Here is a 14,388-nt window from a genome sequence, read left to right on the forward strand (position 1 = left end):
TCAAATCCACCAGATGCTCTGCCGGGGAAGGAGGGACAATCTCCTCCTGTACCAGTCAGATCTGATTTGACGGTACAATCACACAAAAATAATAAAATTTTTTAAAAAAATCTCAATTTCTTCATATTTGACTCCCTAGATCTTTGATTTTTAAAAGCATATATTTGAGTAATAGTCGTATTAACAGGTCTTTCTTGTATGCATATGGATATTATCCTATCATTCACAATATTGTATTTCTGGTTAGGACTTGAAATTGACTCTTTTTTTATAATTTGTTTTTATTATTATTATTATTATAGCTTCTTGCCACTAGGCCACCAGAGCTCCCTGAAATTGACTTTTTGACAATTAATGCAACGCCATTCTCCTGCTTTTCATTCCCTGCATAGTATACCTTCTGATTAGCTGATACAAATTAGCCTAATGCCTAATATGTTGATTTTCATGTGTTCCATTTCATTTTTAACAATTTCCAGTTTTCCAGCGTTCAGCTATATACATTCCATGTTTCAGTTATTAAATATGTTTGTTATTGTTTTTCCTCATTTCAACAGACTTCCAATCTGGGCTCTACCTCTACACTACTATAACTATCCTAGTTATGTAATTATAGTGATTTTTTCCCTCCACTGTGTGTGCATGTGCACACGTGCACCTGTCTGGTAGGCTGGTAGGTAAGGAGTTTATGCTGACAATCCAAAGATTGATGGTTTTAAGCCATCACTTGCTCCATGGGAGAAAGATTCTTCTCCCATGGATTTTTAGTAGCCTCAGAAAAAAGCACTGGAAGGCCGGCTGTCAGTTCTGACTCAATAGCACATAAAAACATATGCATACCTGCTAACCACACACAGTGATTGAGCTCCCAGCCATTCTTAAGGAGAAAAGACAGGGCAGTCTATTTTCATAAGTCTATTTACAGGTCTGGAAACCTTACAGGCAGTTCTACACTGTCTGACAGGACTGCTGAGTTAAAGTTGACTCAACAATGGATTTTTAGATCTTTGTTGTTTTTGTTTTTAATTTTTTAAAATTTATTTTATTTTCTTTTATTTATTATTTTGTGTGTGTGTACCATCAAATCGTATCTGACTGGTACTGGAGGAGATTGTCCCTCCTTCTCCACCAGAGCATCTGGTGGATTTGAACCTTGTATCTCTGGGATGGCAGTGCAGCTTCTTGCCACTAGGCCACCAGAGCTCCCTAGATCTTTGATTTTTTTTTTTAAATAAGTTAAAAATGATTGATGTGTATGGTTTGGTGTCCTTTTATGATCAAACTGTGGTACTGTCAAACTAGCTCATTCTCAACAGTCAAGATAGAATGTTATCCTGCACCAAGTGGAGATCCTTAATTGCATATTAGATTTGTGAAAGAATAAAACTTGGTTGTTTTTCTTCACAAAGAAATGATTGTTGCCTGAAGGTTTTTTTAAAAAAAAGAAAAAGGCAACACAACAGAAACACAGAAATAGAGACGGAAGTGACAGCTTAGCAAAGCGAGTTTTCTCAGTTACAAGAATGAAAAGCTCTCGGGAAAAGTTGGCATGACTGTGACCTCCCTGGGACCCTGCAGACTCGGCCCCAGTCTCATTGCTACGTCGACCTGGACTGTGCAGCCAGTGTGGCACCCCCCACCGCCACTGCTGTAGTGGACCTTCGCTTTCCAGGGAGATTGGACTTGATCAAAGTGCCATAAGCCTAGACTGATGATTAATCTAAATGCAGGCTGCTGCCGCTGTGCACCTTGACAAATGCACCGTTGGCTGTGCACACACTCGGCAGTCTGCACTTTCTTTCTCTGGTGTGCACAGTTACTGAAATCATGTCGTTAGCCTCCGTCTGGCTGCCAGATTCTTCAGTTGCTTTTGAAATAATGTTCTTGCAGTAACAATTTTTTTTTAAATGCTAAAAAAAAATTCAATTTTATTTGTGTAATATAATTTTGCCTAGAGATGTAGCATTTTTGTCTGGATTAAATAGGCCCTAAATTTGCAGCTGAAATGAATATCCTTGAAGATGATTTTTTGCTAACAACGGATTTATCAAATCCTCGAGAATTTTAACTATCACCTTCCTTCCCCGAAGCACTTTAAATGGGCTGAGATCTACCATCCTGGGTTTTACCCCCTCCAGTATGAGCAACTCTCTCAGGCTTTTATTACCCACATAAGTTTCAATAAAAAAATTTTACACGTTTTGACTTTGAAATCAACTGATGAATAAAAGGTGTGTGGTCAGGTGGTGCGCTGGGGAGAACTGATGGGGAGCCCTGGTGCCTACGAGGATGCCATCGTCAATGAATCATCAGAGCACTGGCAGCGATTACCCAGGCAACACCCTGGAGCACCTGAGCAACAGGTTGCTTATAATCTTTGACCTGCATATCGTGGGGTGTGCGCAACACCCCCCAACCTCAATACCAAACACGTGCGGGAACAAACAGGCAACACATCCCGGTGTGACTGCAGCTGATTCCGACTCTCTGACGTGAGGCCTCTGAAGCACACAGGAAAATTCCTGCCATCCTGAGCTGCTCTCTTCCCTTCTGAAGTCTCAGTCGCATTGCAGGATGAAAATCTCTCATTAATCATGCCAAACAGTGGGATTAAGTCAAGCTAGTAGGTTGTTGCCTGGAGTGTATTTTAAAGTAAAATGAGGGCCAGAGTTTTAGGAAGCACCTGGTATTAAAATGTGCCTTTTAAATACGGTGTGAGTTTAATAGGCTTTCTGCTTTGCACCAGGTCATCTGCGCGACGGTTGCATTTGGAATGGGGATTGACAAACCGGATGTGCGATTTGTGATCCACGCATCTCTCCCGAAGTCTGTGGAAGGCTATTACCAGGAATCCGGCCGAGCGGGCAGAGATGGGGAAATCTCTCACTGCCTGCTTTTCTATACATATCATGATGTGACCCGGCTGAAAAGACTTATACTGAGTAAGCGCCATTGTTGAGACATCCTGTCATCTTCATTACCAGGACATTTCTCTGTTTATTCCTACTTATTACACTTCTGGCCCAATTTTCCTCAAGTAGTTAAAGAATGAGAAATTCCAGAATCCCCAAATTTTCAGCCATCAAGGCAAATTCCGTTCACAGTAACTCTTTGGGATACAGTAGAACTGTCCCATAGGGTTTCTAAGCCTCTAACAGTTGTTACAGAAGCAGGCTGCTCTGTCTTTGGTAGGCTTCAGGCCCTGACCTTTTCCATTAGCGGCCAGGTGTTCTAAACACTGTGCCTCTGGGTATCCTCATAGAATGATAAACATCCACTCCTGTCGAGTGGATTCCAACTCATAGCAACGAAACAGGACAGAGTGGAACTGCCCTGGGGTTTCCAAGGCTGTAAATCCTACCAAGAGCCAAGGGAGCCTCATCTTTTCTCTTGTGAAGCTCCTGGTGGTTTGAACCACCAACCTTCTGTTAACATCCCAGTGTTTAACCTACCATTGCACCGAAAGTCCTTATAGAAATATAGATGTGTTTATATGCCAACAACCCATTGCCATCAAGTTGAATCTGACTCCTAGTGATCCCCATCAGGTTTTGGTTGGTTGGTTGTTTGGTTGTGGGGTTTTTTATTTTTTATTATTTTTTCTGTGTTACCATCAAATCAGGTCTGACTGGTACAGGAGGAGATTGTCCCTCCTTCTCCAGCAAAGCATATGGTAGTTTCAAACCTCGCACCTCTGAGAATGCAATGCAGCTTCTTGCCACTAGGCCACCAGACCTGGCCATCCCATCTGGTTTTTAAGACTGTGAATCTTTATGGAAAGAGACTATCCATCTCTCTCTCTCTCTGTCTCTGTGTCTCTCTTTCTGTCTCTCTCACTCACAAAGAGCAGCTGGTGAATTTGAACCATTAACATTTTGAGTAGCAGTTTGACCACTAGGACTTCTTGTTCATACAGAGATCAAAGACCTTTATTACAGCAGTTGTTGTTTTTGTTGTGTTATCAAGTTGGAACCAACCCATAGCTGACCCTCTAGTGGGTTTTCAGAGGTGGTTAATTGCACAGGAAGAGATTTCCTATCCTCCTCCTGCAGAGCAGGTGATGGATGTGAGCTGCGTGCCTTTGGGATTGCAGCACAGCTTCTTACCACTAGCACTCCCTAATTATAGCAGTAGTTCATACTTAAAATTTAAATACCGGGTGATGTAGACATGTATAAAGAAAATGAAATCTGAGACAATGGCTATATTCCTACCCAAAAAATAATTCTAGTTACTGGTTTCATGTCTATCTTTCCAGGCCCAATCTCTGTATGCTTTCTTACATATAGCACGCATTTCAAACACATACAAAAAAGGACATATAAGTGTTCTCATGTACTGCCACCCAACTTAAGAAATAAAATACAGCTGATGGAACTTTTCTGTCTCATTCCTTCCCCCACCAGAAATACAATATCTTATATTTGGTATTTACCACTCTCAAATGCATGTATTTTCAAACCTACATAGTATTTTACTATACCAGCATGGGTTTTTCCCCCAGCCAAACTATAATTATCATTTCCATTAACTCTCATAGTTTTTACTACATAGAATCCCATTGTATGGTTAATCCATTTTCATCTAACCAATCCCCTATTAATAGACATTTAGACTGCTTGCTGGTTTTCTATTATTGATAATACAGTATGGAACATCTTTGCGTACAGGTATTTGGTTAGAAATATAGAGAAAATCAATTTCTAGATTTCTAGACTGGCTTTACTGGGTCAAAGTGAATACAGATTTTGAAATTTGATTCGTTCCTTCCCCATTTTCTGTTGGGTCGTGATAGTTAAATGCATTTCTTAAATATATTATCTATTTTGGGATTAACTCTGGCAGAGCCCTGGTGACCCCAAATTGCTCTGGTTCCAGTGTCCTTTTTATTACACTGTACCAAGATGATTCTCAATGAGAAATGAAAATGTTTACATTGGGTTTGCCCATTTATGTTATAAATAGAACCCATAGTAAATAGTTAGGTACAAGTATTTCTTTAAATCCTGATAACTTTATTGTTTTTGTTATTGTTACCTGCCTGAGACTCATAGTGACCCTATGTACAACAGCCCTAAACCCTGCTCTGTCCTGTGCCAATCGTATTGCCTCTGCCACCCCTACCCCCACTACCCCAGTCACTGAATCAGTCCATCTCATCAAGGGTCTTCCTCTCCTGCACTGTCCCAGAACCCTCCCTAGCATTACGTCTATCTCCAAGGGCTGGTCCTTCCTTGTAGCATGCCCCAAAGTATGTCAGACAAAGCTTCAGAATCCTTGCCTCCAAGGAGCAGCCCAGCTTTACCCTCTCTGGGACAAACCTGTTCGTTTTTTTAGTAATCCATGGTATATTCAATATTCTTCTCCAACACCACAGGTCAGAGACATCAGTTCTTATTCTATCCTCCCTAGTCATTTTCCAGCTCTCTGATGCATAGCATCAGATTGCAAAGTGATTGCAAAGACCATGGCCTGTATCAGGCACACCTTAGTCTCCAGACTGACGTCATTGCTCTTCAGCACTCTGGAGAGGTCCCTGACAGCAGACTGTCCCATCACAATATGTCTTTTCATTTCTTGGCTACTGATGCCAAGAGTGTTGATTGTGGAGCCAACCAAATTAAAGCTGTTGACAGTCTCAATCTCTTCACCAGCCATCATGATGTAGTTATATATTTATAAAATAATTTCTAGACAGGCTCTACTGGGTCAAAGTGAATTTTTATATCTATTTATATACACACACACACACATATATATATATATTCATTCTAGGGATTTAGTTACCAGTTTAAAAGTGATAGTTGTAAATGAGAATAACAACAGTACTTTTATTTCATTCTTAGTCGCTCTCTAATGGCAAGTGTGCACATGTTGTTTTCAAAGAGTAGAATCAGCTAATTGGACATTGTCATCTTCACTTCCTATTTCACATTGATTTTTTAGATACTTGTTTATATCACAGCAACTACCAGAAGTCCAGCTTCTCAAAAATAAAGGTCTGAGCTGCAGTTATACCCGTGAATACCTTGAAGTAGTAGTTCATACCATGTTTAACAAATGTCCAGTATTGTTGCTTCCCCCGAGTTTTCCTGTCGGTGCCCCTGGGGGTTCACCGTGAGGCTCCATGGTGCACAGATTAGGAACCTCTGGCTTAGCCACCTCGACCACAGTTTTCAGGGAGGCCACAGCCACTGCCATAGCTCCAGGCTCTGCCAACAGGGAAAGTTCAGTTCAGTACGTGCTTATCTAACAAATGTCATAGCAGAGTCATGCCTTTATTATGTATCTTTGAATCATGAGATTTTGCAGAAAGTGGTTCATCTGCTCTTAACAATTTAACATTCCTGTGAAACTTAAAATCCTGAGGGATAAACATAAATGAATGTATGTACCCACTGCTGTTGCTGATTCCAATTCATAGGAACCCGACTTCAGGTTTCTAAGGCTGTAAGTCTTTAGGGGAACAGACTATCATCCTCCTCCCGTGGTGGGTTCAAACTGCAACCTGCATTCAAACAGCCCAATGAGTTATGTCTACAGCACCTTACACAAATACCTAGTCAGTTATCATAGTGAAAAATGTCATGTTGGCATATCATGCTGTTAATAATCATCTTTCATTTCACTAAATATTTAGTTTTATGAACCAACTCTCAATATTTCTGTGATGCTCTCCTTTTCCTATCCCAATAAAGTATGATTCACCATGTTTTTTTCTCTGCTTTAGTGGAAAAGGATGGGAACCAGCACACAAAAGCGACTCACTTCAATAATTTGTACAGCATGGTACATTACTGCGAAAACATAACGGAGTGCAGGAGAATGCAGCTCTTGGCTTATTTCGGTGAAAAAGAGTTTAATCCTGATTTTTGTAAGAGGCACCCAGATGTTTCTTGTGATAATTGCTGCAAAGCACAGGTAAATATGCCAAGTATTAAAATCTTTATAATTAAGGAAACTAACCAGAATTTCTCTTCTCTTAATATAGAAAAGGAAGTAAAAGTTAGATAGTAGTTGATGGGGCCGACTGACTAAACAAGGGGCGAAGGGAAATGGTTTCTTCATTAGCAATTTAGAATGGAAACATTGTAAATAATTTTATGGAATCACTTTCCTTCAGACTTAAAAGCCTGTTCTAAACTGTTGAGGTCTGTGCACAGGCAGTGGTGATTTCAGAGTGAACCCAGCTGTCCTCTCGGTTCCGCCTCACATCGCTCCTCCATCCGGTTTGTGAGGAGTAAATAATTGTTTCAGGGCGACGATGACCCGTCTTCCTCCCATCAGGTGGCTGGTGGATTTGAATTGCCAACCTTTTGGTTAGCAGCCCAACAAGTTATACACTCTACCACCAGGGCTCCTACACTGATGATTATATAGGATCATTTTTTTAAATTATCAAAATATATTAACATTTGAAATGGTCTAACTTAAGCAGGTAAGATATTTTAAATTCCATCTATACTTAAAAACTTTCATTTTCAAAAGGTATAATAAGAGTGCTGTGTATTTGAATTCAGGATCAATTCTATTATCCTATAAATTGAGAATTTCCCTCCTCACAGTTACAGGGTTTATTAAGGAAGTTGTTGTTGTTGTGTACCATCAAACTGGAACAGACCCATAGCTGACCCTCCAGCGGGTTTTCAGAGGCAGTAAATTGCACAGAAAGATTGCCCATCCTTCTCCCACAGAGCAGCTGACAGATTCGAACCATGTGCCTTGGGGATTGCAGCACAGTTTTTTCCCCACTAAGCCACCAGATCTTTATTAGGGAAGTAACCATTACAATTCAGGTCTGAAACACTCAGGATACAATTCTTCAGTCAGGACAGCTGCTTCTCAGTCACGCACGACCTTCAGTCCCCTGGCTCTGGGGCAGCTCTTTTTATTTTCTGCAACTTACAACTTCTCTCTCCAATACCCAATTCCCCAAGTAAGCCTAAGTGGAGGTCCTCTGGCTCTGTGGAGTAGCAGTCTAGCTTAGCTGGGTCTCACAGGTTCTAGTTCTTTGCTGTTTCCTGTCTCTGTTGCATCTCTGTCTCATGAGGCAGGAAACTCTGCTCTAGAATGTGGTGTTGTGTTCTGCTCTCTTGGTGGTAGCGAGATTCTCATCATCTGCTTCTCACTTTTTCCATTTAACACTAGGTAGAACGGCAAAACTGACCACTGTCTTCATTAGTCGATTACACACTTTATTAATAACAGTGATGGTAAGGATGGCACAGGATAGGGCAGGCAGGGTTCAGATCTGTTGTTCACTGGAGGATTATGAGTCATAGGCTTCTTGAGGACACCTCACAACATCTCTATCACAAAAGTCATAGATACAGACAGACAGAGATGGGGGCATTGTTTAGGTAGATAGATCCATCTAAACGAGGGCAGCAGGGCCCTCATTGTAAGGACTGTATCTTTTACTCTGAATGAGATGGGGAGTTTTGTGGGTTAACATTATTTAACATAGTTTTTAAAAGATACCTCCAGCAGAAAATTCTAGAGAGAAACGTGAGTGGAAGCAGAAAATCCTGGTTAGATAGAGAGAAACAGACAGACAGATGGAGGGAGGGAGAGGTGTTTAAAACTATAAAGAATAATGGTAATGGTTTCTAAGTGAACTTGCTATTCTAAAAATAATCCTGGAAGGTTAAATTCAGTTGGATACTTACTAGATGTTTAATTGTGCCTATCATGATAATTCCACATTTTATTATCTTCTGTACTTTACAGTTTATGGAACATTTTGACATTTGGTATGTTATTAACTTGTACCCTGTGAAATCCTGGGCAAACAGAATACTCAACTTTATAGATTTGGAACTCAAATATTAATCTTCGTGGTAGGCTCAATGACAGACGCCAAGGATTCACAAATGAGTGTGGTGCTGACCACTTCATAGACTGGAAAAGAGACAGAGATGTCTTCATGTAATTGTGGAGTAGGTGTGGTTACAGACATCTGCAACACTGGCCAGAGCAGATTACTGTCCTTTATAAAGAATCCACAATTTTATGTCCATCCAGCTCCCCTTTCCTCTCCTCCACTTAGACATTGTTCATCCCTTTTTTTACTCAAATATTTGTTAAGTCCCTGCTCTGCAGCAGGCATTGTTCTGGGGATTTAGAATACATCACTAAGTAAAATGTATCAAGATGACCGGCCTTTTGGAGCTTACATTCTAGCAGAGGGAACAGATTACAGGCAATGTACCTCATCAATAAATCCCAAGTTAGGGAGCTCTAATGGCCTAGTGGCAAGAAGCTGCGCTGCAATCCTAAAGGCGCATGGTTTGAATCCACCAGATACTCCACTGGAGAAGGAGAGGTAATCTCCTCCTGTGCCAGTTGGATACGATGGTGCACAAGGGGGAAAAAAATACATCAATCCATCCCAAGTTAAAGAAGAAGAGCTGTGGGGGAGAGTAAGGCCAAGTTAGGAGACTGGAGTGACGGGAGGCCTGCGGGCGCCGCATTGGATGAGGTGGTCATCAGAGGCCTGTTGAGAAGGTGAGCTCTGAACAGAGACTCAGAACAAGGCAGTTTGTTGAGCAACTCTCCAGAAAAGGACATTCCTGGCAGCAACACTGGCCACTACAAACATGCTGTGATGTGGGACATGCCGGTGCGTCCGAGGAACAGTGAGAAAGCTCATGCAGCGGAGCAGAGTTACAAGTCAGTGAGCAGGAGAGGGGTGAAGGGCCAGGGCAGCCAGGCCCTGTAAGCTGTTGTAAGGACTTCATCTTTACTCTGAACAATATGGGGAGTCTTGTGGGTTTAAACAGAGGAGTCATATGATCTAACATAGCTTTAAAAGGATACCTCCAGCAGAGAATTCTAGCAAGAGACACGAGTGGAAGCAGAAAATCGGGAAGGGTGCTAACAGCGACACTAACCAAATTGGAGATAGCAACGTCAGAGAATGGTCAGATTCTGGCTATATTTAATGTGGATTACGTCTGACTTTCAACTTTGGAAGCTCAGGAACTGAAAGAATGGGGTTGCCCTTAGCCAAGATAAGGGGAGTTTGGCAGAGCAGATCAGGAGTTCAGTTTGGAGCATATTGAGTTAGGTCTGTGTTAAACTCCGGAGTTCTAAAAAGAGGCTGGGAATTTAAATTTGGGGATGGTTAGCATGTGGATGGTATTTGAAGTCATCAGACCAGATGAAATCTTCAGGGGTATATATTTAGACAAAGAGAGAAAAGTAAAGACCGAGCCCAGAGACATTATGTGGTTAAGGAGAGAAAGAAGCAGAAAAGAACACTGTTGAGCTAAGAGGGAAACCGAGGCACTGACGTTCAGGAGGCGTGGAAGGGAGGAGGCAGCGCTGGGTCAATGTCACTGCCAGGTGGAGTGCAGTCAAGACTGAGAATCACCATTGAGGTAGCAACACCAAAGTCACAGTCCTCTTGACTAGTTTCAATTGAATGGGGCAAAGCTTTTCAGAAATGGGTTTAAGTGACATTGGAAGGAAATTGGAGATAGTAACTCTAGTCAGTGCTCAAAGATAAGCAGAGGAACTGACAGGGAAAGCAGAGGTGAGAAAAGAGAAGAGAAAGATAGCAACATGTCTGTATACGGGTAAGAGTAGATCTAGAGAAAGTGAAAATGAGTAAGGAAAGGAGAGAATGAACTGAAGTATGACCTGGATTAAGTGCTTAAGCAAAGAGATTAGACTTAGGTAAGAGTTTGTATAGTCGTGCGAAGATAGTGCGATCTCTCAGAGAGAAGGTAAGAGAAGGGGCCAATGCTGAGCAGAGCAGAGACCGTGTGAAGGTGAGGACAGGGCAAGGTGTCTGTCTGTCCTTCACACAGTTGCTGTGCCTTCAGTCAACTCCAGGACACCTATCAGCAACATTGTTCTGGACAGTTAGCTAACACTAGAATTTAGGGGGGAAATGAACACTTGCTTCTTGGTTTTTAAGTCTGGAAACAGTTTAATGATACAACTACCATTAAACTCTAGAAACCTAGGTATTCTCTTAATTATAACTAAATGTAACCTCTTTTGATAGGATTTTAAGAGAAGAGATGTGACTGAAGATGTGAAAAATATTGTAAGATTTGTTCAGGAACATAATGCATCACAAGGAATGAGAAATGTAAAACACGTTGGTCCTTCTGGGAGATTTACCCTGAATATGCTGGTTGACATTTTCCTCGGTAAGTCATCTGTTTTATTTGAATTACCATTAATTTAACTAAATAATTCATTGCAAACACGTAGAAAAATTATCTCTCGTCTGTTTCTTATAGAACTTAATACTTAAATGTTTCCGAATAAACTCGTTTTTGCATGACAAAAGAAATTAGTCTTTATTACTTACCAGTTATAAAACTGGCATGTCAGTGAAATTAGAAATGTTCACCCACACACATACAAAAAAGACACTATTAAAGCATATATCCTAGTTCATGTGAGTGAGCAAAAAGATACTTTGTTGGGAGAGCTTCCTGTTGACAGACTGTCCAATTCAAGACAGCAGCCTGCGCAGATTTACCGCCTCTTAATTTCTTGAGATTTGTTAAAATGATAAGAAACAAAATGAGGTTAGCCCCATAACAGTAGAGAACAGAGGAGAGACCATTGTCGTACTGTTTGGTGCCATCAAGTCTGTTCCAGCCCCCAGTGACTCCCAATGACAGACTAGAACTCCTCCATTGGGGTTTGGGGTTTAATCTTCACAGGATCAGATTGGCGGATCCCTTTGGATCAGATCCCTTTTCCCGTGGAGCTATCGTGAGGGGCTCATAACGTTTGGGGTTTTTTTTAGTTGTTTTGCTCATAACGTTTTTATAACAAGAAGTGCTTAACCCTTGCACCATCAGGCTTTTAAGTAAGAAGTTTTAGGAAATGAGTGATAGCATGTTTGCAGGTGAAACAAAAATAGACTAAACCATGGGCCAAAATAAATGTAAGGAAAGAATTTTAGCAGAGGAGGGAGTGTCGATCAAGCAGTATCTTATCACTCAGCGTCCGGCTTGAAGTCCAGAGGCAGTGAAAGCTGGAGTTACAGGAAGTCAAAAGCGGGGAAAGAGAGAGGGGTTTATAAAGAGCAGAGGCAGATACCTCCCCTGCGTCGTCACCTGGCCCCCTGTGCAAAGGAAGTAGACAGCCTAGAATTCATTCCTGCAACAGGAAGTGGCTGCCCGGAAGTTCAAGTGTAGCCGAGTTATAGGCCAGAGCCCCGGAGTGATGCACTGCCATCCATCCCTAGCATTTGAGAACTGCCTCAAGTCTGGTCGTACCCACAGACCCTAATACAAAACCTGGTAATTGAAGATGCCCTTCAGGGAACAAACTTTGGAAGAAATAATTAAAAAATTAGCCTACTATCTGAAGGTTAAAATAAATTAAGAGAAAGACCAAAATAAGTAGAATGTAGTTGACCCTATGAGATAGAGATAATTTACAGATATTTCCTCATTAAATAGTTTCACAAAGATTTAGCTATGTAAGGCACTACATTTTAAAAATAACAATAGCATGTTTTTGAAAATAATTAGCACCGTTGGGAATTCTGAGGGGGTTCTGGTGCCGTATGCGTTACATGTTGGGCTGCTAAGCTAAAGTTCAGAGGTTCATATCCCCCAGCTGCTCCTGGGAAGAAACATGGGCCCCGCACCTCAACAACAATGGGGATAGTGGGTTGTAAAGTCTTTAAATGATGGCAATAGTGAAAAGCTAGCAGTTAAAGTATGGAAAATGTGAGGAAAAAATATAGAGCATCAATCTTAAGAGTTAAAAAAAATCTAATAAAAATTTTATAAATTGAATATGAAAGAAAGTATGGACTAAATAAAATTTCCCAGAGCAGCATGGGTGGAAAGCCTTCTTATTAAAAGGGCCCATGATTGCCAAATATGAAGCTTAAAAAAAATATTTAAGACATAGCCTGTGAAATTTGAGAATACGAAGAATAAAGAGACAATCCTGAAAGCTATTGGGAAGAAAAAAGTAAGAACCAAAAGAAAACTAGAATCAGATTGTACCAGCAACCCTGGAGACTAAAAGGCAAAGAGCACACGATGCGACAGTGAACAGTGGAACTAACACGTCCAGCCTGTGCCAAGCAATCCCACTCCCGGCTCTGCTGCAGGTCTAGGAAGCAGGCCGCACGTCGTAGCAGAAGTCCAGAAGTACGGATGACCGGTTCCAAGCTAGTAACAGACAAAATACTTGTTACTAGCAGTGGCAAATGCAAATGTTACTTCTCAACGAAAATGGGAGGAAACTCCAGGGGAAAAATTATGGGAGAGAGGCAAGATTCCATATAAAACAAAGGAATCATGTAACATGATTCTCAGTAATTGGCGATATTCAAAAAAATAATCCATTTGACCTGAATGCAAGGGACACTCAAGGGTAAGGACATTGTTCCAGGTAAGGAAAGAAACTTGTTATGAATAAAATTCAATAAATAAAGATAGAGGAAGGTAGAGTTATAGAGAATGATTGAGATACTAATAACTTCCTCTTACATGGCAGGGAGGGGACTGGTGAACAGTTCTCTCTGTGGCTGATGTGCAAGAGACAGATGTTTTTGTATGATAATATTATTAAAAGTCACCAAGAAAAGAACCAATAACTGGCCTAATTTTGAATAGGATGAAGGAAAGGGAGGGGCCTTGAGTGCAATACTGCTTCATCTTTCATAGGTAAACACCAGGTAGTTCCCCAACCAGCACAAAGACCCCACGATGTAGGGTTCTGTTAAGAGGTAGTTATGGGCCCCTGGTAGCACAGTGGTTAAGTGCTTAGCAGCTAACTTTTCACTTAAGGGTTGACAGTTCGAACCCGCCAGCCACTCCCATAGAGAGAATGTGACACTCCGCTTCTGTAAAGATGACAAGCTTGGGCTCCGCTGCCTGTCACCAGCGCCCGGACCTCAAGTGGTTCACTGAAATTCCTGAAACCGGAAACCTACAACACCAATTCCAGGAAAGATGTCCAGCAAGGGCTCCGTGGTTCTGGCCTACAGCGGCGGCCTGGACACCTCCTGCATCCTGGTGTGGCTGAAGGAACAAGGCTACGACCTCATTGCCTACCTGGCCAACATTGGTCAGAAGGAAGACTTTGAAAAATCCAGGAAGAAGGCCCTGAAGCTCAGAGCCAAAAAGGTGTTCATTGAGGATGTCAGCAAGGAGTTTGTGGAGGAATTCATCTGGCCCGCTGCCAGTCTAGTGCACTGTACGAGAATCACTACCTCCTGAGCACCTCTCTCGCCAGGCCCTGCATCGCCCGCAAACAAGTGGAAATCGCCCAGAGGGAAGGAGACAAGTATGTATTTCATGGTGCCACGGGAAAGGGAAATGATCAAGTCTGATTTGAGCTCACCTGCTACTCGCTGGCCCCACAGATTAAGGTCATCGCCCCCTGGAGAATGCC

The 14,388-nt window shown here is 41.7% G+C and overlaps 1 protein-coding gene and 1 pseudogene across 1 annotated transcript in view; both read left to right on the forward strand.

Moving 5' to 3' along the window:
• BLM (Bloom syndrome, RecQ helicase-like) overlaps positions 1-14,388 on the forward strand; it is a 99,451-nt gene that overhangs the window by 69,950 nt on the left and 15,113 nt on the right. Inside the window, 3 exon segments of the mRNA XM_006885212.1 lie at positions 2,747-2,942; positions 6,731-6,921; positions 11,015-11,162. Of these exon segments, the coding sequence (XP_006885274.1) occupies positions 2,747-2,942; positions 6,731-6,921; positions 11,015-11,162 (535 nt within the window).
• Positions 13,947-14,388, forward strand: part of LOC102859532 — a 4,194-nt pseudogene continuing 3,752 nt past the window's right edge.

The sequence above is a fragment of the Elephantulus edwardii genome, unplaced genomic scaffold (assembly GCF_000299155.1).
Source record: "Elephantulus edwardii isolate Elephantulus edwardi_28Jun2011 unplaced genomic scaffold, EleEdw1.0 scaffold00041, whole genome shotgun sequence".
In the NCBI taxonomy this organism is placed as follows: domain Eukaryota; kingdom Metazoa; phylum Chordata; class Mammalia; order Macroscelidea; family Macroscelididae; genus Elephantulus; species Elephantulus edwardii.